Raw genomic sequence first — 25,333 nt, forward strand, 5'->3', positions numbered from 1 at the left:
CCTCCTATTTGCAACAAAGATTCTTGTGTGCAGTTTAATGGATTCTCAGATGGGTGCATCTATGTTGCAAAAGGAAGACCTTTGAAAGAGCCCCCAGGGACGTCAAATTTGACATTTCACCCCACTTTTCAGCCTGGAAAACGGGGGAAAAAGACATGGCCACTAAAGTGGACAACCCCGTCTTTTCAAAGAGAGGACTCTATGGCCACTATAATGGCCATCCCATCTTCAAAAGGTTAATGACACAGAGATATTACTTCCTAGATACTTGATGAATGAAGAAATGACAAAAACTGATTCAATTTGATCCAACAGTTAAAGCATACAATATCAAGAATATTTTTACTTACAGCAATTTTACAACTCAATGTCGAAAGCTGAAAATAAATATTTCATCGAATAGCCACTACTGCAGATGTGACAAATTTTCATTTCATGCTGATAGAATATAATACATAATTTTGGAAACTTTAGTTACCAGTATTTATTCTATAATTTTCACCTCCCAAATAAGGATCTTTGATGGATTCAGGATCATTCTAATAAATGAACTACCATAATTTATTCACACTGCAACTAAGTATTCAGACTTTATTACCTTTTCATGGGATTGCAGGATGGAACTGCCAAAGTCTCCAATAATTTATTCACAACAATAAAGATGCATACATTCTTTATGAGCACAAATGTTTCTCTCGTATCACTCTATCATAAATAAATTGCTAATCAAATTTTCTCATATATTCCATAATATATATGCATTTAGTTCTTTACGACTAAATAACTTTCTGATTATCTGCATCTCATCAAAAAGCAAAGTACTAATGACGCCACCACTGCACCAAAAAGTATTTATGTATCAACCCAAGTATGTATGTCACATATATGTATTTTCCTATTACATAAATGCCTGAGAATACAAGGATTTGTATTTCTGATATTCAAGGTTTTCTGATTCTTACTTCTCCGAGTAAATTTATTTTTATTGTAATGAATCATAATGAGACTAGAATTTGCCAGCTGATGAAAAAGAAAAGATGCTGAATTTCTTCAGAAATATGGTGTTTTGCACAAGAATAGAAAATGCAAAAATTCTCAGTGAAGTTATGCTTCTTGAATGACCAAATTTTATGAAAACAAAATACGAAAAATTAAAAACCAAAGTATTAGAATATGGGTCATAAAAATGCTTTGAAGAGAGCCATTTCTTGTTTACTACTACAGTACAAAGTCTTTAATCCGGACTCGTTGGGACTTCAGCAATTCCGGATTAGGGGTTTTTCCAGATTAAAGATCATCAATTTAAATCTGGTAAGATGGCATGCAGAAATTATAAAATTAAAAAATATGAAACCGTAATTTATAAAATAAAGAGCAATTATGATCTAAAGGATATCAAAATTTACAAATAATAATAATAATAATAATAATAATAATAATAATAATAATAATAATAATAATTTGTTTACTTTATTAAACATTTCTTTCAATGTAAGTTGTTTAAGTTGCTTTGTTTTTTTGTGCTAATACTTTCTCTTTAATTCTATAAACAGACATAATTTCTTGTTCAGTTCCAATGTTCAAGTCCTGTAATTGCTGTGTCAAGAATAAAGACCAACTTGTCAATCGAAATTTTTTCGTTTTCAATAACCTCTCTGTCACTCTCTTCACTATTGGAAGCGGTACATCGAAACATGCTTTCACTTTGTAGATCCTTTGGCAGCTCCAGAATAGGAAACTTTTTTTGACATAATCGAAAGTTCAAGCTTACTTTTTATAAAATTGTTCTAACAGTCTGCAAAAAATAATAAGCCAGATCCAATTAGAAGATTAAGGTACAATGCAATCTGCAACATTAACTGAAATAGATAATTAGATAATTTTAGCCTAGCTTATACCGTCCGTTATACATTAAACGTGCATGTGTAAACATATTATGCGCATGCATAAACGCATGAGTAAAGGTATTATGCGCATGCCCAGAAAGTTTGTAGCTTTGAGGTCCGAATTATAGACGTTCGGATTAAAGACTTTGTACTGTATTTGCTTTATTTATTGTTGGACAAAGGAATATGCCAGTAAAACTCTTTGAAGAACTGGGATTATCTCCAAACACAACTATGAATTGCTCTAATTATGTCTGAGAAAGTGTGCATGTCTTCTATGGAAAAAAGAAGAATGTAAAAAAAAAAAAAAAAAAAAAAAAAGGTGGCACTGGAAGCATAACAAAACATAAGTATATTCAAACAAATATTTCTCTTCAAACTTGGCAATGAGTTCGTGAATGCTATCCTAAGTCACCAACCAGTTAAGAGTTTTTCGGTGGGGGCGTAAATAATCAGTAAGTACCCTTTCTTGTTATAAAAGAGCAAGTAGAATACCTAATGGTGCTCAAAAAATTGACAGTCCTTTTAGATAATATTCGGCGGTAACTATTTCACATATTTACCTTCAAGCAGAAATAATAATAATAATTTTAAAAAAAAAAAAGCGAGTTGAAAGATTCATAAAGTAGTTACTTTTATGATAGGTAAGTGAGAAAATGAAAATTAATTTTCTACCATATTACAAAATAAAACAACAATCTTCCTCAGACTGTTTTAATGGGTGTCTTCATATGTTTGTGTTGCATGACAAAGTACACTTTCTATACAATACCAAAGAATGGGATTATTGCAGTGGATTGAAAGCAATGCACATGGAATGAAAATATGCTTTTCCCCACCATAAGAAACGATACACTGAGAGATAATTTATATTTTTATTTTATGAATTTGTAAAGGGGTCAACAACTATACATTCTTTAAAAAAAGCAGTAAGATAATGTCAAAACTATATACTTACTCAAAAATAAAGAAGAGTGTGCATGTTCCTACTATAAGACAAACGGTAAAGAAGAACACACCAGTCTGTCGGGCCATCATGATTCGGCCATTGCAATAAAACTTGTTCCTTCCTGGGAATACCTCCCATTTGCGAACAAATGGTTTGCCGGGTTTGTCCGGCATACTCGGCGATTCGGTCAAAACCCTCGAATAGTCAACAGCTTTCAACTGACTTTTCATCGGTTCATGGAAAGGATGGGGAAGGATGGGACTTTAGGGAAGGGACTTGATATCATCTTACATTTGTGAAAGATGAGATTTCCATCTTGTTTCACAATATTAAATTGCATATGAGCACTAAAAAATAAATAATTAATTACTCTAATTAGACTGCATGATAAAATACTTACACATATAAGATGAAAAAAGATTCAGTAATTTGATGAGGAAAACAACTATATGTCACATGCTAAAGAAAAGCTTGTTTTAAAAAGAAGCTGCACAGTGTATATCTGCTCTAAACAAACTTTGTTTATTGCATCTCTCACTTCTAAAACAGTTTTTTGAAAAATACATAATGTCAGATTTTAATCTTTTAAAATATTATGAAATTTAATAAAGAATGATCAGAACAATAAAAGAAAAGCACACCGTGCCGTGATCATAACATCAAAACATGTAATAAAGCTTTTAAAGGGTTAAGTATTTTTTGAATACAGCAACTTTTTTTTGCATATTTTGTACAAAATTTTCCTTATACCTTATCCACACATTTTTTTTTTTTTTTAAACATTTCAAGCAGAATCAATGTAAATGTTATTTTTAGAAATTACGATCTATTATATGAAAAAATATTATAATACTTAATTTATATCATTGTTCATAAGAACAAAGTGTGACTTAATGAGAATCCATTGGGATTACATCGGAAGAAAATGCAGATGTTATGAGCTTACACATGTCATGCTTACACATAATTGATGCTAAATCGTGCTAGTTGGCAAGAACTTCATGGCCAACAGGATAATATATAAATAAATCACAATATAAGATTAGGTATGCATTTTGTTTTTATGTAAATAAAATATGTAATTATATGGCATTAAAAATATGTAGGGTGAAATGTTTGAGGTATCCATCCATATGGATAAAAAGATTTATATATTTATACAGTCAAAAGTCGTTAATCCGGACTCGTCGGGACTTCGGCGATTCCGGATTATCGATTTTTCCGGATTATAGATCATCAGTTTAAATCGTGTAAGATGGCATGCAGAAATTCTAAAATTAAAAATATGAAACCATAATTTATGAAATAAGGAACAATTATGATCTAAAGGGTATCAAAATTTACAAAAAAAAAAAGCTTAATATTTATTTGTTTACTTTATTAAACATTTCTTTCAATGTAAGTTGTTTCGTTTTATGTGATAATACTTTCTCTTTAATTCTATAAACAGACATAATTTTTTGTTCACTTACAAAGTTCCGCTGTTCAAGTCCCGTTAATTGCTGTGCCGAGAATACCAACTAACTTGTCAATCGAAATTTTTTCATTTTCACTAACCTCTCTGTCACATTCTTCATGTCTTTATCCATTTTTTGCAGCAATTCCATTTTTTGTTTGATGGACATCGAAACATACTTTCGTTTTGTACGATCCTTTGGGAGCTCCAGAATCAAAAATTCTATTTGACATAATCGAAAGTTCAAGTTTACTTTTTTAGTATTGCTCTTACAGTCTGCAAAAAATAATAAGCCGGATCCAATTCGAAAATTAAGGAACAATGCAATCATCAACATTAACTGAAATAGATAATTTTAGCTTACACCGTCCGTTATACATAAAATGCGCACATGAAAACGTATTCTGTGCTTGCGCACACGCAAATGCGCAGTCGTAAGAGGTCTTACGCGCACGCGTAAACGCCTATGTGCATGTGTCAACGCGGAGCATGCGCAGAAAGTTTTTAGCTTTGGGGTCCGGATTATAGATCATTCCGAATTATGGGTGTCCGAATTAACGACGTTTGACTGTATAGGGGTTGTATATGAATAAAGATTTCACGAAAGAGAATGAAAAGACAGTACTTCTTTTGTTATAGCCGCCCCTAATAATATTTGGCGATTTTAGATTGCGCCAAGATATCAGCTATAATTTCGGCAAGCTGCAAATGTAAAGAAAATAAATAAATAAATAAATAAATAAATAAAATGAATAATAACAATAATACTCGTACGTCACTATATATGTTTTCTTTAAGTTAGGCGGGAATAATTAAGAGTCATTAAGTAAGTAGTTAAAGTAGTCACTTACAGGTTTATGGGAAAAAGAGACAAACAGAACAGAAGTGTGAATTATTATTGATAATTAGGCATGCTCAGTAACATTTCCTGTTTGGTTTTAGTATTTCGAAATATTATGATATAAAATGAATATGTTAAGTATGCAAATCAATAAACAGAAAAAATCTTGCACAGCTTTACTCCAGAGAGGTTACTATAAAATATAGCAAACAAAAAGTTTCCTTCCAAAATTTGTATGGTTTTGAAAACATATACTATTTATATGACATCTCTATTGGCACTGATATATTACGTTCCACTGATGAAGTGAATTAAAAATATCTTTGTGACAGAAATCTATTATCAGCTATACAAAACATATCCATTACAGTTTCATAGTTTTATGTCATCAGCTGACTGGAAATTACCGTATTTGACGGCATATAAGACGCACCCTTATTTAGACAGCCCCACACAAGGAAAAAAAGTTTCAATCGCGTGGTTTCTTTTAGTTCTCACGTTTCGTAAAAGCCAAATAAACAATTATTGAAAAGACTGTTTCCTTCATGTATAAGATGCAGGTAACTTTTTTGGGACCAAATTTAGGAAAAAAAGTGCGTCTTATATGCCGTCAAATATGGTACATCCTTTAAGAACTTTATAAAAACACTGAAAATTATTAAAAACTCAAAGCAAGAGTTGCTTGTATGAAAATGATCCCATTTAACTCAAAAGCACTTAATTTCTACTTCACAGTTCTGGCTACATGAGGATGTTCAACCGAATAACCCTCTCTACAAAGTTATAATGACATTTTTTTAATGCACACTGCAGAATAAAAAATAAGAAAAAAAAAAAAAAAAAAGATATAAACCTCTCAATAACAGGAATAATTAATTGCACACTAATCTGTTTTGGATGCATGTAATAAAGCACTAGCAATATCTTTATCATATATTCCCCACACACTATTTTGAATACAATCAATACTTTATTAATCACATAACTTGATCATAACTTTTACAGTAGTGCCATCCTGGACAGGATAAATATCATACATACTACCAAGTTGAAGTTTAATATTCAGCTCTTATAATCAATATAGATTATCATTAAAAATTAAACATTATATAGAAATTTAATTAATGACTAGATTCATTTAGTAATACAAAATATAATTACACAAACAATTCTGAGATTCATGTTTCTTGTAGTAAGTAAAATTTAAGTAAGTACAAAGTCCGTAAATCCAGACTTGTCGGGACTTCGGCGATTCCGGATTATAGATTAATTTAAATCTGATAAGATGGCATGCAGAAATTATACAATTAAAAATATGAAACCATAATTTATGAAATAAAGAGCAATTATGATGTAAAGGGTATCAGAACTTACAAAAAATGTAATATTTATTTGTTTACTTTATTAAACATTTCTTTCAGTGTAACTTTCGGTTTAATCCTAGTATCCGGTGCACACGGGATCTGGGGACTTTTATGGTGAGCAGTAAAAACAGGACATATACGATGAGTAGTAAACAGGCCATTCAAAGAATATATATAGTTATGGGTCATTATTTAATGAAATTTCGTGGAATCATACATAACATGATGACACATAAATGCAAAAGAAAAAATTGAAGATCACCTCATATGATATAAAATTGTAGCATGAAACAATAAAAATGGTAATAAAGTGTGACAAAGAGAGTTAAGAAAAAAAGGAATGATTCAGAAAAATAATTAAGTCTTACGAATTTAATATGGAATATGATCTCCCCTGACTTGTACACACATATCACAACATGTTTTAAGGCTGGAAATAATGTTGTTAACCACAGTTTGGGGAATTAATCTCCACTCTTCCAGCAATGCCGTCTTCAGAGCATTTACATCTCTAGGAGGAGGATGTATACGTGCAATTGCTCTTCCAAGGTAGTCCCATAAGTTCTCTATCGGGTTAAGGTCAGGAGAGTTTGGTGGCCAAGGTATTCGCTTAATGTCTTCACTTTCAAGGAATTCATCAACGAGGTTTGCTCAATGTGGACGGGCATTATCCTCCATAAATAAAAAGTCAGGTCCATATGCACCCCTGAAAAGTCTTACATAAGGATCTACGACCTCATCTCGATATATCTGACCTGTCACAGATCCGCTGCTTAACACGTGTAGGGGCGTACGTCCATCGATCATTATTCCACCCCACACCATCACACCTCCACTACCGAAACGGTCACGTTCCACAATGTTCGAGGTATCATTTCGTGTTCCTGACTTCCTCCAGATGTAAACACGTTTAGAATCACCAGTTAAACTAAACCGCGACTCATCAGTAAAGAGAACATGGGACCATTGATGTTCAGTCCAGTTTTGATGTTCTTTACACCAATTAAAGCGATCCCTCTTTTTCTGTGAAGACAGTAAAACACATACCCTTGGCTTTCTGGCATAAAAGCCTTTTTCATTAAGCCTTCTGTATATTGTTTGCCGTGATGCAACAGTTCCAGTGGCGGCTGCAAGGTCTGAACTTAACTGGCGAGCAGTAGCCTTTCTGTTACGACGGGCAGTTAATGCCAGATACCGATCTTCAGAAGCAGTTGTCATTCGTTTCCGACCTTGTCCAGGCCTCCTTACAACACTTCCATCATTTTGAAACTATTTCCATAGCTTAGAGACTGTCTGTCTTGAAATATTCAGACATGTGGCTGTTTCCATGATTGACTGCCCTGCTTCTAAACGGCCGACAATTCACCACTTTACAGATTCTTCCAAATGATACTTCGAAGCCATAACAAACCGCTTTGAGTCCCTACACACTGAAATCAAACGCTATGTTGCAGAAATTCACTCAAATATTCAGTTTGCCCAAAGCGCTTGATTCACCCTTGGATAACATAACGCCTAGATTTGCATATCACAAACCGTTTGATTACTTTTGATTGGATAATGCTAATTAGGCTTGGTTTTCACACATTCCCTGCAAAAACGGATCACATTGATTCGATATTTCATTGAATATCATCATTTTGGGGTATGTAAAGATAATTTTGGACATGAGTGTACTATGTATATAGTGATAGTATATAATGTATAGTATATACATAGACGTTTTTGGGGTCATTTTTGGTGTTGGCGATAATTTTCAAAATCGCGCCAAGGTTGCACCGTATACTAGGATTTTACCTAACTTTCTTCACTATCGGAAGTGCGCATGGGTAAACACTTTACTGGCTTTACGCGCGCATCAAATGTACATGCGTAAGTTTGTGGCTTTGAGGTCCAGATTATAGATCATTTAGGATAATGGACGTCCGGATTAAGGACTTTGTACTGTAGTAAGTGCAAATAATAATAATAATAAAAAAAAAGTTATAAATCAGATATAAATTTTGCTTTGATAATCAAGATTATTTTAATATCTATTACATAAAATTTTTACACTTCCTTGTTACTTACATTTACACTTTTATGTCCCTTTCTCAAGATATGAGAGCACTGCAGTTTTATTAATTTATATATAGTGGAAATGCTAAAAGAATTGGAACAACAATCATTATGAAAATGTTATAGCTATTGCAAATTAGTTAGGAATTATTACTCAAAGGGAAAAAAAGTTAATAAGAGCAAGGCCAGTTTAAAGTTTGCCAGTTTTCCCTTCAGGTGAAATCCAGTCATCCCCATATATATATATATATATATATATATATATATATATATATATATAGTTCTCTGTATTTAAAAATAAGTACTTTAATGAAATAAGAGACTTGTATGCATTTTGCAAATTTTATTTTCCTTTCTTATCTCTATTAACAAAAAATAAAGAAGATATGAGCATGTGAGTTTCCCATGTTGTAGTCAGAGTCGTAGCTAGGGTTTTCAGCGCCCAGGGACAACTGAAGATTTCGCACCCCCTACTGCTTGCCAAGGATGGAAAACATTTAATTCTAAAATGTCATAACATCAGTTTGGCGCCCCTTGGATTCTGCGCCCGGGGACAGATGCCCACTTTTGCCCCCCTCTAGCTACGCCCCTGGTTGTAGTGAAGCACCAAAATTTGATGGCTGTCCAACTACCAGATTTGTAATACATAATCCTGCATCTGAGCTTCAAAGTCAAAATTTTGCATTCTTTTTTAATGTATTTTATATTTGGGATAAATTTATTTAATGAAATTCATATTTAAATTCATGAAATCTTCAAAAAGATTCATGAAATCTACTGTTACTGCCATACACTCAGAGTTAAAATGATGCATGCGTTTTTTATGACTGAAAGTACAAGAGATTAAGATTTGAAAATTACACACAGTAAAAATATTAAGTAAAAAAAAAAAGGGGGGCAGTTTCTCAGGTAGTCTATTTTATTATTTTAATTTTTCAGAGGATGAAAGTCAGTTTTAGTGGATTATATAACAATTAAATATGGAGAATCTAATATGGATCAGCTTAATTCTTACCTTCGTAGCTTCTTAACTACACATAATGTTTGGTATGATATTCTATTTTTCAGTATATATTGCCAGTATTGCTCAAACGCCTTTTCGTTTTTACTGAAAAATTTGATAAATGAGGACACAGCTAATTCTACAGTAGGGGTTTTCAACCAGGTGGGTATTTCATAGTTTCAGGAGTGGTGGAATGAGATAGCCTTTAATCTATACGTTAAGTATTTAGGTACAGTTAATTTGTGAGCATAAAAAAACTGCTTTTGTTTATTTCATATTTATCAACATTTTGTATACTTTTTTCTTTAATAAAAGCACATTAAAAAGAATCTAAATTTAAATAAATGTATACATATTTTTCGAGTTTGGGAAAGGTAGGGAGGAATGATTGTCTAGTAATGGTAAAAGGGCTGCATGCGACAAAAAAGGTTGAAAATACTTGTTCTATAGCAATCAACTTGCACATTACCTTTGTAAGAAAAATTCTTTTCCCTCACTATCTATGCAATGAAAACTTTCAAGTTTTCTTCAAAAAGAAATTTAATGGTATAAGACAGGATGGACTATTCATAATGACCAATTCTTGTTTGAATTATTAACATGGCATATTATTTTTGTATGTAAACTTCTTTCTCCCTCTAGCGATAAAATCTAGCAAATACTGAAAAATCAAAATAAGAACTTAATGGTATTATCATAATATACAGGACATACTGGATAGATTAATTGTGGAGAGCTGACTGTAGTAGCATGAATGATATCACTCCTCCATCTTATGACGGAAATAAATGAAGCAATATGTAAACTGAAAAATCACAAATCTCCAGGCTCTGATTCAACACTATCTGAATTTATTACAAATGCTGGACCAGACACTATATATTTAATAGAATTTATATTAATAGAATAAAGATATTTAATAGAATTTATATGGAACAAGGAAGTAATTCCAGAAGAATGAAGACGGTACCATCTGCCTTGTTCGTAAAAAGAGATATATCTTGGAATGCTAAAGTTATCGAGGAATAGTCTACTCTGCACAATTTACTAACTATTTTTAATAGATTAGTTGTTATACAAATAATATAATTAGTCACTATCAGTATGTTTCCATAAAGAAGGGTTCACTGATGAGAAAATCTTCAATATAAAGCAAATAATGGGAAAGACCAGAAAAATTTGACCTTGACATATTTACCATTTATTCAGATATTTTACAACTGCTTATGATTCAGTGAATAGAAAAATACTGGTTAGTCTATATTTTACACTGCCCCTTGGATTATTGCCAAGTTGTTGTTTTATTTATTGCCAAATTGTTCTTTCATTTATAAGGTAACCTGAGTAGTTGAATGTTATGGAAACCCTATTATGACGTGACACAATTGGTTACATCATTGCAGTGAATTTGACTGATGGGAAAATATTTGTAAGGACTTACTTCTATGATGGATGTCAGTTAGGAAGTGCAATGCTTATTTTGTGATGTACACCGTAAAATGGCTGTATGTGATGAGATTAATCTGAAGTTTCTGTATGACTTGGAATGAAAGGGAAAAAAAAGCATTTAACACGTTCAGCGCCATGTCGGCTATCTGTGGCTGATACTAGACTTTCCGTTTAAGCTGCATCAGGCATTTGTGGCTGACACTACAGTTTCCGTTTAGGCCGCGTCGACCGCCGTTGGGTGACAGCGTGTAACATGATATATAACTATAAAATTTACACTGTTTTATGGAATTAATACCCTATTATAGTAAGTAAAGACATGGACTGTTTGTGATATAGCCTGTAAAACCTCTTCCGATTTACTCAGAGGTAATATTGATGTACTTAATTTTTTTTCCAATGGCAGATTGTGAACAATTACAAATGTAACCCAGTCCACAATTGATTCATTACAGGATTAATGGATTTCATTGAAACACGGTAAATATAAAAACGGTTCTCCATCACAGCTATTAGAAAAATGTGACAACTTTCTTAGTCTTTTTTTCTGGCCATTACTCTACCAGCATCTGCTGCATTTTTTCTCATAACATACTTTACAATATTTCCGTACTTCAGAGGCTTTTCCTGGTTTTCTTTGGAGTTTATGTTGTCGTTTTTTAGATATTTTTGCATTTCTGTTCGATGGAATGTCTTTTTCACAACTTGTAAGGGATAGTGCTAATTCTTTCCAGAATTCAGTAATGCTAATTTTCTGCTTCGTAATATCTTTGTATAGAATGTAACTATTTACCAAACAGACTTGGCACGTAACGTGTTGAATTAATGCTATAGGAATCACATTCCAAACGTAAACTATCTTCTACTGTGATAAGAATCACTGGCTCTACAATATCAGCGCTTTTAAGAGGTGCGCGTTGGCCTGAACGGGATTGCCTAAGAAATACGCGTGGCGCTCAACGTGTTAATTGACTAGTATGTAAACGAAGGTTTACTTAGTAGTCATTATAAGTGCCCTATTTGTATGAAGGAAATGAGAATGGCCGTAGGAAATGCATAAAGATCATTCAGATGGCTTTGTTGCAAGAAAGATTCATGCAAGAAATGCCCAATCCGGCACTATGGAGAATATTTTTTACTCTTATTTTTGTGAATTTATATGATGATGGCAGTACGCATATTCTAGTTCAGATAATTTTAGAAAGTGTTTGGATGCTGTTAAGGAATTTTGTGTGCCCCAGATTGAAGACACAGAAATTTCTAAATATAAGTAAGTTAATGGATATTTCTTGTTCTTCAGAATCCAATGTTTAGACTGAACATAAACTGTATACTGAATTTATAATTAAATATGTAAAAAATGTTAAAAAAATATGTTAAAAAATGTTACATGACAGTAGTTTTCAGATTACAGGGTTATAACTGATAACATGTGAAGTATAAATACCGTAAAATAGCATCAAATAGTAATTACCAGCATTAAATATGGGACACAAATTGAAATATGGCTTAAACAGTTTTAATGCAATAGGAAAAAACTAAAAAATTTGAAAGGTTTCAAATTTTAATGGTTGCCCTAAAGAGTTTATTAAAGTTTTTACACTCTCGCTGAGCTCACAGTTTAACAGTCTGTCGTTACATTCACTCCTACTAACCCATTTTTTCCCCTTTTTAGTTTTATTACTAGGCATCATTTTCTTTGCACTTACACTGTATATAATTCAACAGCAAAATTTTAAAAGCAGCATACAATTAGAATTTGCAGTGAAGCATTATGTGGCACATACATTTTTCTTTCTTTTCTTTTTCCAGTTTGTCATAACCCCACAAACATTTTATATCAGTCTCTTTCATTGCTGACATATTATTCCACAAGTAAATATTTTAAAATTGAATTTAAGGTAAGAAATAGCATAATTTGGCTATGTAATTAAATGTAATTAAATTCCCCATGTAAACCATGTAATTAAATTCACTTTTAACAGTGGATCTACAGCAGTTTGTCGATGCAGGAAAAGTAGTTCTGTTTTTTACTTTCTTCAAGCCTAAATATTTCTGCCGAAAAGTTCAGAAAATTAGTTTCTTCAATTTCTATATGAGAAGTATTTAAAAGTTTTAAATTTACATAATGCATTTGTTCTAAAGCAAAATTCAAGAACAATAAACAGTCTACATATCACAAAAGAAGATATTCACATTTCAACAAGCAAAAAATCTGGAATAACAGCTATATTCAGATCTCAATCACCTCAAGATATCAACTGAATATAATACTCTGATACTGAATTATATGTCAAATGCAATATACGTTCACACATATATGTAAAAAAAAAATTTTTTTTGCCTACATATTAGAAATAAATATGCTATTTATTAGATTTGCCTACATATTAGAAATAAAGGCTGATCTTTAGAATATGGTAACTGGTAGTTTGGCGACATTTTGGAGGTCATAAAGGTTAGTACCTGGGACTTTGGTAATAATGTGAGCAGTACTCAGTTCCGATTACGCATTATTTTGTGTGAGGGAAATGAGAGATCATGGGATATGTCATGTGATATTAATGGACGAATTACGGTTCTTTAATCGGAAAAGGGGGGAAATCGGGAAAAAATCTGGAAATTTTGTATTTGGCTTTATTCTGTGTTGTGTGAAACAGTGTTCGTGAATTTTTGGATCCCATGGCCGTAACTAAAGTGAATTCGAAATGGGTATTTATGTATGTATTAATTTAATGTATGTGCTCATTTATATTTTAAGTAGTATTTTTGAATTTAATTATATTTTAATTAAATGATAGTTATTTTGTGAATTTTATGTTTGTAGGAATTTGGTATACGTTTTAGTTGAAGTAAACGTGCATGGAAATAATTTAAATACCTGACAATAAGTATTTGTAATGGTTGCGGTATGAATTCGTTGGTGACGTGTATAATGTAATAGATGATTTAGAGGTAGTTTTTGGATATTTTATTTATTTTATATGTGGAAATGTTCATATTTGTAAAGGGTAAATACTTTTTCGCGATCATGTAATTTCATATATGTTCTTTTTACCGGGTTTAAAGATTGAGAAAATTGTCATGTATTTTCGTGAAATTTTTCTAATTTATGAGAAAAAAGCAGTGTACATGGATATAGTGAAGAGTGTGCGCAATGCCATTTTTCTGCAATTCTGGGATTTTTTTTAAGTAAAAATAAGTCGACGTGTACATGGTTTATGTGTATGTGTTATTTTGAAAAATGCGTAAGGAGTATTGTATTGTGCACTTTTTCCCAATTTTGCAGTGAATATTTGTCATGATTAAGCAGTTTTGTTGGATAAAATTTCTAGAATAAGTGTAATTTGGCTAGTAGATTGTTGGAAGAAGTGTTCAGTAGATAAAAAGAAAAGAAACATGTCTTTACTTCGTGAAGACAAAATGGCGGCAGGAAAAAAAAAATTGAGGGTTGCTGTAGGAGAGTTGGTCGCCAAATTTTCACCAAAAAATCGCCAAGTTACCATAATGTAAAGATCAAACGAAATAAATACAGATGAAATTTTAAATTTAAGCATAAACACAACTGTAATATTTAATTATTAGCTATTCAGACATTAACATTAACAAACTTTTATTTTTATATTGAAGACAAAAACATTTATTTTTGAAAAGGTAATTTTATTTAAAAAATCCTGCACTGTTTTATCCTACCTATTTTGAAAACTATTTTTTTAATATATAGTTTTTCTATAGTTGAAAAAATAAGGTGGTCTTCCATTATTGGGATTGGATTCCGAAATGTATGTACGTATGAATGTATTTGTTCATTCGTGTATGCATGTATACTTGCATATACATATGTGTATACACATATACTCACATACGTATATACACATATATTCCTTAATCCAGTCCCGATAACAGAAGAGTACCAAAAATAATAATGAACACACATTAATTGTTAATTCTGAAGAACTATCATAATTGTGAATTAATAATTTATCAAAACAGCACTTACATATTTGAAAATTTATTTTATATTAAGTGGCACAGAACTGCTTTCACTCCTTTTCCCCAAATAATACAAAAATGTATTCACATTAAAACAATTTTTAAATATATGTAAAATATACATCGAGTAGATTAAAAAAATTAATTCAAAAGTTTATTTTATGAAATGAAACCGTCGAGCAAACTCAGTATCATCAATAAGACAAATTTTAAACACGATATTTCTCATCAAAACGTACTGAAAACTGATTTTTACGGTAAATGCAGATGAGACGACTAAATATTACTCATATTATACCCTTTTAAGAGCTTGTGACATAAAACAGAGAAGCAGCAAATCATTTGGTCAAACCATAGACGTTAAAAACGTACTTTAAAAAATATTATAACTGTCATAAAAACGTTATTCAAAAATCTCAAAACACAGAACAAATTTATATATAATTGGACTATCAGACCTCATTGAATTAATAAAGGAATAGTTGCAAAGAATATCAACGGACATTCATTACGCAATACTTTCATTAGGTTGTATGTTAGTTAATTTTAATAAAAATATATTTCACCTAAAATTGATATCGCACTAAACCAGTTTTTCCCAAAGTTTTGATTTCCTACAGAAGCATTACTCAACATTTAATGACACAAGAAGAAATAACGTTAAAGATTAAACACAGTTATTTATATCACCTCCTGCAGAAATATGAAATTACTACGATAGTACACAACGTTATTTTTCTCCATTATAACGAAATTAGATTCACACGAATACACGAAGACTTTTAAATAGAGAGTTAAAAATTTTTACTCAGGTAGAAATATGTATTTGTAGGAGTTGAAGTGAAGATGTTTCGCCAACATAATCATCCAGATGGCATCACAACTGTTTTATTGAGGAGAAAAAAAAAGGAGGGACAGAGAGAACTAATTCAGAAAGTAAAGCATTCACCAGAAGAAAATATTTTTCTTTTCATTTTGACAGCCTTATTTAAAGCAATTTTAAACTCATAGTTTCATTTTAAGTCTTTAAAGAAATTGTAGAGACATTTTATTCCGAAGAAAAGAAACAATACAATCTAAGATATTTTTGAAATACCTAGACCTTTTGCCTGAATACGAATATATTGAATAGCAAAAATATTAAATTCAAGCTTAAACTGCAATAAAAAAACCTCCAAATAGGAATAATATTTTATAAAAGTTTTGAATTTAATTGCAAGTTATTTTTCAGAACTCGATAAAATATATATAATTAGCACCGTTCGTAGTAATATTTTAAACCTTCATACAGAAGTGTATTAGATTTGCTTAATATATTATATAAAAGTTTTATCCGTGGTTACAAGAAATCCTGTGATTTCAGGAAATGTTTTTGAAAACGACTGAGAAATTGAAATATACTGTACAGAAGCAGTTGGCTTTAGTACAAACAAGAATTGTTAAGAATTGTTATGCTTTTGAGAATAATATTCCCTATAAAATTCCTGTTACAGTGCAATTACTTCATAGTTAATTAAAAACCAGTCATGAAGATAGAATCATGAGTTTCTAAGTAATATGATATTTGAAAATACAAATTTGCTCCATAAAAAGCCAATTAAAAAAAACTTTGCATGTTATTAAAACGATTTATAAAATTACATAAATTAATACAGTAACTAGATTTTAAAAATTTAAATTCATTAAATAAAAGACGTTAAAAAAATCGTCGTCTTTTTTTTTTTTTTTTTTTTCAGGTTACAAAGATCGGAGATGGAATAAAAGTGGAGAAAATGACGTGGATCTTTACGACGGATGGCAATGAATAGTACTCATGCCGGTGTTGTGTTAGTGGGATGTCCGTGTATGTTTGTCCGAGTTGTCTTTGTAAATAACTATGTTTCATACGTGCATTTTATATTGCGTTCATAAATGTATGGAATTTTTCTTCTACTTTCGCTTGCTTTACAGAGACTTATGCTTATTCATACAACATTATTTGAGCTTATTGGCTAGTTTTTTACCTGTTCAGAGATGTCCTAAGCAGGTATGGTTCAAAAAACTGCCTTCGCATCTAGGTATAATATTGTGTGAAGAACAGATCTCCTTTAGTGATATCTCCAATTTAATCGTATGGAGTTTTTGCCTAGGTATTCATCATGTTAGCATTTATGATGACACCGGTAAGTGTGCTAATTGGTGATAGTGTGATTGAGAGCTACAAATGAGTTCATGAACTTCAAAATTAACAAAGCGGGAAAGCCTAAAATAATAGGCTGCTATGTTATTTTATAACTTGTATTGCAGATTAGAATTTAAGAACACTTCTAACGTTTGCTAAAATATGGGAATTTTCAAAAATTTTGTGGTATTTTATTAGTTTTTCTTGTTACTGGGGCATTATCCATATATTATGTAAATTCCAGTTTTAATATACCTGTTGTATTATTTCCCTCTTTTCCTGTTTTATTATTTCACCAATATTTACTGGTATTATTATTCCATTGAATTTGCTGGATTGTTTCAATATAATACAACTTTTATTGAAAGAGCAGCCAAGGTAACGAGAGGAAAGGCATTGAGGATTTTCAGATGTAATTAATTTCTTAAAAATTTTTTTAAACTTTTTCTTAAATTGTGTGCTGAGTCTGTAAATGGAGAAAAAGTGCAGAATCACTCACTTCTTGGCACGTTTTTAAGAATTGCACTAACTTGGTATCCATGTACACATCGACTTATTTTCACTTTAAAAAAAATCCCAGAATTGCAGAAAAATGGCATTGCGCACTCTCTTGACTTTATCCATGTACACATTGACCTATTTTCACTTAAAGTCGAAGAAAATTGACAAAAATCCAATTTCCTTACTCTAGTAAAAAGCACCAAACAAATAAGTGGGCGATTCTGCATTTTACCCGTATTTGGAATGTGTATAATAATTATTTATTTATTTTAAAAGTTATAATAGTACTGTTAAAAGTATTGGGTGGTGCACTTGATGTTATGCTAAGCTTTCTTTAAGAATACTGATTAGACTAGAGATTATGGCCCCTTTGCCATGAAATCTCGCAACCTCCCATTTTTAATGAAATCACACCAAGCTGCAAAAACCATTAGTGTTTAGCGTTACCATCTATGCATTTAATCAGGCTTTTTGAATATTCATCATTTCACTGTGCTTCTCGTGGATTATTGTGTGAGCAAAATGGCTGGTGTCAAAAGAGTTGAATGTATTGATTTTGCTTACTTGATTCGACTGCAAGATAATGGCAAAAGGTATGTGATAGAATGGTGCATGAATTATGTTTTAATTTCAAATGTGTATGAATGTCCTAAGTGCGAAAGTAGTTTGAAATTAGTTGAAAGAAGAGATGTGACAGATTTGTGCGAATGCTGGTTCTTCCAAGCATGAGATCGAAAGGAGTGGGAGAAAAGACTGTTGGTTTTTCGAGGGATGATTACCTGCGAGTCTGATCTGTCAACTAAGACATCTAACTAAGTACTAACTAAGATATTTGTGGCATCAGAAATTTATGGATCAGCATATTATGGATGATTTGCATGTGTCTGACCACACTGTGGTAGATATTTTGTAGAGAGAGAAGTGTGAAGATGTGCTTGTGAGAGAATGACGGTTGATCTTTACATTATGGAAACTTGGCGTTTTTTTGGCGAAAATTTGGCGACCAACTCTTATACAGCAACCCGCCATTTTGTCTTCACGAAGTAAAGACATGTTTCTTTTCTTTTTATCTACTGAACACTTCTTCCAACAATCTACTAGCCGAATTACACTTATGCTAGAAATTTTATCCAACAAAACTGCTTAATCATGACAAATATTCACTGCAAAATTGGGAAAAAGTGCACAATACCATTCTCCTTACGCGTTTTTCAAAATAACACATACACATAAACCATGTACACGCCGACTTATTTTTACTTAAAAAAAATCCCAGAATTGCACAAAAATGGCATTGCACACACTCTTCACTATATCCATGTACACTGCTTTTTTCTCATAAATTAGAAAAATTTCACGAAAATACATGACAATTTTCTGAATCTTTAAACCCGGTAAAAAGAACATATATGAAATTACCTGATCGCGAAAAAGTATATACCCTTTCCAAATATGAACATTTCCACATATAAAATAAATAAAATATCCAAAAACTTTTACCTCTAAATCATCTATTATATTATACACATCACCAACGAATTCATACCGCAAGCATTACAAATACTTAGTGTCAAATATTTAAATTATTTTCATGCACGTTTACTTCAACTTAAACATATACCAAATTCCCACAAACATAAAATTCACAAAATAACTATCATTTAATTAAAATATCACTAAACCATGTACACGTCGACTTATTTTTACTTAAAAAAAATCATCCCAGAATTGCACAAAAATGGCATTGCGCACACTTTTCACTATATCCATGTACACTGCTTTTTTCTCATAAATTAGAAAAATTTCACGAAAATGCATAACAATTTTCTGAATCTTTAAACCCGGTAAAAAGAACATATATGAAATTACCTGATCGCAAAAAAGTATATACCCTTTCCAAATATGAACATTTCCCCGTATAAAATAAATAAAATATCCAAAAACTTTTACCTCTACATTATCTATTATATTACAAACGTCACTAACTAATTCATACTGCAAACATTACAAATACTTAGTGTCAAATATTTAAATTATTTCCTTGCACGTTTACGCAAATTACTTTACTTCCACCTTACATTTAGAACAATGCATAAAAATAATATCCTCAAATAATTAAAAATACTAACTTACCTATTCTTCTTCAGAATCTTGATTACGTGTCCGATAAACTTTTCTTATTTCAGTTTCAGGATCTTTAAAATCATACTTATAGTTCACACCAAGGTACCAGGTAAAATAAATAACTTAATAAAACATCTTTACTTCTATCTCGCACAACCTTAAAGAAACACTTATTACTACCCTTTTCAATCCCACTAAATACCCATTTCGAATTCACTTTAGTTAGGGCCATGGGATCCAAAAATTAACGAACACTGTTTCACACAACACAGAATAAAGCCAAATACAAAATTTCCAGATTTTTTCCCGATTTCCCCCCTTTTCCGATTAAAGAACCGTAATTCGTCCATTAATATCACATGACATATCCCATGATCTCTCATTTCCTTCACACAAAATAATGTGTAATCGGAACTGAGTACTGCTCACATTATTACCAAAGTCCCAGGTAGTAACCTTTATCGAGTCCAAAATGTCGCCAAACTACCAGTTACCATATTCTAAAGATCAGCCAGAATGACATCGACATACTTGGAGGGCCTAGAAGTGTATTTGAAATTTATGAAAGTAAGTTTGGAAAAAGAAAGTATGTGGAAGGTAAATGGGTGTTTGGAGGTATTGAAAGGTGATCGGGCAAATGTTTTTTGTGTGGATTGTTGTAATCAGGGCTGTGGAGTCGGAGTCGGGCAGATTTTGGAATAAAAGGAGTCTGAGCTTGAGTCACTAAAAACAGGTCGACTCCTCCAGTTGTTGTTGGACGGTTTGAAGTGAAATTAAAATGAATTGAAAAAATTAATGAGAAGCTGAGTTATTATTTTTATCTATGGACTATATACATTAATAAATAGTTATTTTCTATTTTATTAACATCAGCCCCTAATCTTTGATTTTTCTGATGTGGAGCAAAAGCTAAAACTGCCATCCTCACCAATCAACCTGTTTCTCTAACAGATTTTAATTAGTTTAATAAATATAGAAATAGGTAGAGTTTGGTAAAATCCTAAGCTCCATTTTATACTAAATTCTTTACGTGGCTTTTTTTTTTTTGTGTGTGTGTGTTTTGTTGTTGTTATAAAGGAAAAATATGTACCAAAGTTACATAATTAGAAAATCGTCCCTTCCTAGGAGAATTGCATTTCTGTTGAGCTTACTTTCCGATTCAATGCTAATCCTAACTCTAATCCTGAGTGCTTCTAACCCTCAAGTCCTCGCCATCAATCATTCTTCCGCTCTAGGGGGAATGGCCATCTCCTAAGTTTCTCACTATTCTGTATTATTGCATACTGGTTAAATTAGGTTAGGTTAGATTATATGAATATGACGAAGACAGGAGGGCTATCTGCTTAGAGAAGAGGTGCTTTTGTGGAGAAACTTTCTAAAGGAAACTGGCTTGTTTTCATGTTAGACATGAGGAAATCCACAAAAGCAAACCATGCAGCCAGCCCGTTCTCCTGGGTTTGAACCCAGGCAAGGTCGAACTACCAGTATTCACCGGTCTGCTGAGGACATTTGTTTGATTATTTACTAGGTGTTTCACCATTGCATGGAAAGGAAGTAATGCTCCATGGAAACATTATTTTAGGGAAACTGGTTCGTATCTGCTAGAGGAAGGTGCTTTTGTGGATGAACTTTTTAAAGGAAACTGGCTCGTATTCATGTTACACATGAGGAAATCCAGGAAAACAAACCATGCAGCCAACCCGTTCGAGGGCGAGGTCGAACTACCTGTATTCAGTGGTCTTAATCGCACAGCCACTGCTGAAGACATTTGTCTGATTATTTACTATGTATGGCAAAGCATGGGAAAGAAGGAATGCCCAGTGGAATAAATTTGAAAGGGAAACTAGCTCGTATCTACGTTACACACAGGGAAAATCACGGAAATGCTCATACAGCCAGCACATTCACATATACTTGACCCTCGGACTGAACTACTAGTGCTCAGCAGCTTTTATCTCTCAGCCACTAATGGGAAAATTGCCAAGAAATGCCTATTGCCAAAAGGAAATATTCTGAAAAGATTATTCAGAATATGGGCTATTACTGAGAATATTTGTGCTTCCTGTCTTGTTTTTCATATTTCCTATTTCATAAGTAATTTTAGCCTTAACACTATTAAAATATCACAGAATTAGTAACGAAAATTAAAATTTTACTCTGTGAGCCTTTTGTTCTGTAAATAAATGCATGGAATCGTCGTAATTTGACCTGCGGTTCGATTTTCGGTTACCAGAATCGCGAGACTTGATAAACGCTCCTGGCTCACCGATGATTGTAGATATTTTTTAACATTTTTTAATTTGCTGAAACTTCGATCTGAACAGGTTGAAGTATTCGTGATTCATCCTCAAACAGTTCATCAGATTGCTTTTTGTGCTTTGGAATTTTTTCTTTCTCAGAATAGACACAACTGTAATTTTTTTGGCTACTGTTTTAGACTCTTGTATCCAATATTCCATAGTATTTTTCTCTCATTTTTTATAAATTCTCAGTTTTAGTCAGTTTTTTCGTTAACTACACAGAATGCAGAAGAGGAATTCCTTTTGTATATCTTTATTTACTTGATTGAATTCTGGAAAAATATTAGCTCAAATTTTCAGGTTGATAGTAAATTTAAAATTTTTCACAGCATGTACGAGATGTCTTACCTCATGCTTTGATTCCACATCAAAAGAAATAGTTTAATTTCTTTTAAATATTTTATATTTCCAGTAAATTCATTAGAAGGACTTTAATACCCTCTAGAATCTCAGCATAATCGGAATTGCGGCAGGGTCTAACGGTTTACTTCTTCCGTGGAGTTATTTTTTCATCTTAGCTGAAATTGTTTTCTCTATTTGGCCTTATCTTTGGCTCATTTTCTATATTCCGCTTTTCTCCCCTTCAGCAGGCAGATATTTTCTTTTAATCTAAGTGAAATTCACTATGAATTGCCTTAAGAATAACTAAGAATTGATGTAATTACACTGAACAGACCTAAATAAATGGTCGCGTCTTGCTAAATATAGTGCGGGCTATTAAAAGCAAGCATATCTAAAAAAAGGAAGAAAAGACCTAAAAAAGTATACAGAAGTGACCTGAAAACTAAAAAGAAACCATAAAATTAATAAATCTAGCTTTAAAATCCAAAATGCACTCCAATGTTTCGAGTCAAACCAAAAGCGAGCCTAAGTTGCCGACTGGCTGCAAAAAAATCAAAATGCCTTGCTTCATCTTAAAGACATAATGATGGTGTCTTGTCCTACTAGACGAATATTAATTTGAATTATTTCATTTGTCCAGGATGACCTAAGGTTAATTTTTTGGGTTAGCTCTTAGAAAATAGTTACAATGCTTCTCCATTTCGCAGCAGGTATTACTATGGAAACCAGGCGACTTCTTCAACCAGCTATCGTTCTATTTCTCATTTGAATACACCGTGCCCGGGCAGTCAGACATTACTGATAGGGTCAGTCCATGACGCCTGGAGTCCCTCTATTGGCCTCTTTCTGATCTTATATTTATAGTTGTAATCGGCTGTACTTAACTTTATTTTAACTCATGTTCTTTTAAAAGGGTTCCTAGTATTTAATTAGAAATCTTCTTAAAAGAAGTTTTTAAACTTGGCCTTAAAACTATTAACATTGTACTAACACTAGATAGCTGTTTTAGCGAACAACATATCAAATACGATCCAGCGTTATATTTGAATTTGCCGCCCGGGGCAGAAACCATGACTTGCCCCCCACACTAGATCCGGGACTGATTGACATATTAATAAATATAAGGTAAGAGGATGGATATGATATTAGCCATTAGTGATTAAACTGATTCATTTAGTTACAAATCTCGCTGGTAAATTTAGGTAAACAGCAATAGCAGCATGAACTCCCAAAACTGATGCCATTCTTAGAAAGGGAGCAGGAAAAGGAGCAATTATTGATCAAGCAGTGTGATAAGGAAGTACATATTTGATGATAAGAGGTTTTTAGAATAAGAATGTTTTTAGAAGATGTAGATAACCTTAATGTTTCAGTAACAGAAAGACTGTAGAACGTCGTGGCACGCAATGAACTGGAAGTTGATCTGTCAGCACTATCCTTATCTTCAGAGTAGATGTTTTTATTTTATTCGGCTTATGATTTCTTACTAAATGTAGTATTTAGTCTCGAAGTAATCCATCTTTGTTATTTAAATCAAATTCCTCGTCATTATAAATATCATGAATACACATCAAATAGTTTTCTGGTTGCAATTTTCTAATTTCGACTATGCGTAATGTATGCTTTATGCATGCGTATGTTGAAAGAAATGTTTAATAAAGTAAACAAATAAATATTGAGCTTTTTTTTTGTAAATTTTGATATCCTTTAGATCATAATTGCTCTTTATTTCATAAATTATGGTTTCATATTTTTAATTTTATAATTTCTGCATGCAATCTTACCAGATTTAAACTGATGATCTATAATCTGGAAAAACCGATAATTCAGAATCGCCGAAGTCCCGACGAGTCCGGATTAAAGACTTTTGACTGTATTCAGCAAATATGATACTTTTAATAAACATGTTGTATAATGATGAAACAGCATATTTAGTTACTGAGGTTTTGCTGTAATTTGTGTGTCCAGCTTTTATAATGCATTCTGCAAAGTTAACAATTTGAAATATATCAAAATCATTTTAACAAAGTTATATTCCTTTCCCATTATAATTGCAGAAAGCAAATTTTTTTACTGAATGTAGTTCATTGATTGTATGATTTTCATTGGTCCAATCCGAAATGAATAACACTAGCAGAAAATTTTCTCACATTAGATTAAAAAAACAATGTTCTTAGTGTATGTGTGATTAAAATGTAGAAAGATTAGAGCAAAAACAAAAATTTTAGCCTTTTATGATGCATGACATTTTAAAAACTGGAAGTGTGATATTCTACAGTTTTATGATAATGCAGATTTTAAGGTAATTTTCATTAATTAAAATTTGACTGACCTTTGGTACTTTTCAGGCTATTCTGCCTCATGTTTTTATATTGCTAACTAAATTAAAATTAATAGCTGTCAGTATAGTTTTCATTTCTACATTAAAACATATAGTGTTACATATATGCATGCATTTCTGTGTCCAGTCCCTCCCCCTAACAGAAAGTACAGTCAGAAGTCTTTAATCCAGACGTCCATGATCCGGAATGATCAATGCATAATCCGTTAACGCACGCGCATAATACCTTTACGCATGCACATATGTGTCTACGCATGCGCGTTTAATGTATAACGGACAGTATAAGCTAAGCTAAAATTATCTAATTATCTATTTCAGTTAATGTGACAATTGTGATGTTCCTTAATCTTTGAATTGGATCCGGCTTATTATTTTTTGCAGACTGTTAGAGCAATTTTATAAAAGTAAGCTTGAACTTTCGATTATGTCAAAAAGAATTTTCGATTCTGGAGCTGGCAAAGGATCTACAAAGCGAAAGCATGTTTCGATGGCCATCAAACAAAAAGTGGAATTGCTGCAAAAAATTGATAAAGATAAAATAGATCCTTTGCTTCTCTAACCATTC

The 25,333-nt window shown here is 32.0% G+C and overlaps 2 protein-coding genes across 6 annotated transcripts in view; one reads left to right on the forward strand and one right to left on the reverse strand.

The window, feature by feature from the left end:
- Positions 1-15,826, reverse strand: part of app (Palmitoyltransferase app) — a 66,985-nt gene extending 51,159 nt beyond the window's left edge. The window contains exons 1-4 of one of the 5 annotated variants that reach the window (XM_035355860.2): positions 15,566-15,823; positions 8,567-8,639; positions 4,917-4,993; positions 2,845-3,182 (exon numbers count right to left, since the gene is read on the reverse strand). In XM_035355860.2, coding sequence (XP_035211751.1) covers positions 2,845-3,065 — 221 coding nt within the window. In that variant the 5' untranslated portion in view covers positions 3,066-3,182; positions 4,917-4,993; positions 8,567-8,639; positions 15,566-15,823. Of the gene's footprint in view, positions 1-2,844; positions 3,183-4,916; positions 4,994-8,566; positions 8,640-15,565 lie in introns of all 5 variants that reach the window. The other 4 variants (XM_035355851.2, XM_035355865.2, XM_035355843.2 and 1 more) reach the window with 4 other exon arrangements.
- Positions 15,827-16,782: 956 nt separating this feature from the next.
- The window catches only part of Tango14 (transport and golgi organization 14), a 38,103-nt gene continuing 29,552 nt past the window's right edge, over positions 16,783-25,333 (forward strand). The window contains exon 1 of the mRNA XM_085827132.1: positions 16,783-17,161. Coding sequence (XP_085683258.1) covers positions 16,876-17,161 — 286 coding nt within the window. The 5' untranslated portion in view covers positions 16,783-16,875. The remainder of the gene's footprint in view (positions 17,162-25,333) is intronic.

This window comes from Stegodyphus dumicola, chromosome 11 (genome assembly GCF_044657685.1).
Source record: "Stegodyphus dumicola isolate Sdum_Otavi_A_Nest chromosome 11, ASM4465768v1".
Classification (NCBI taxonomy): Eukaryota; Metazoa; Arthropoda; class Arachnida; order Araneae; family Eresidae; genus Stegodyphus; species Stegodyphus dumicola.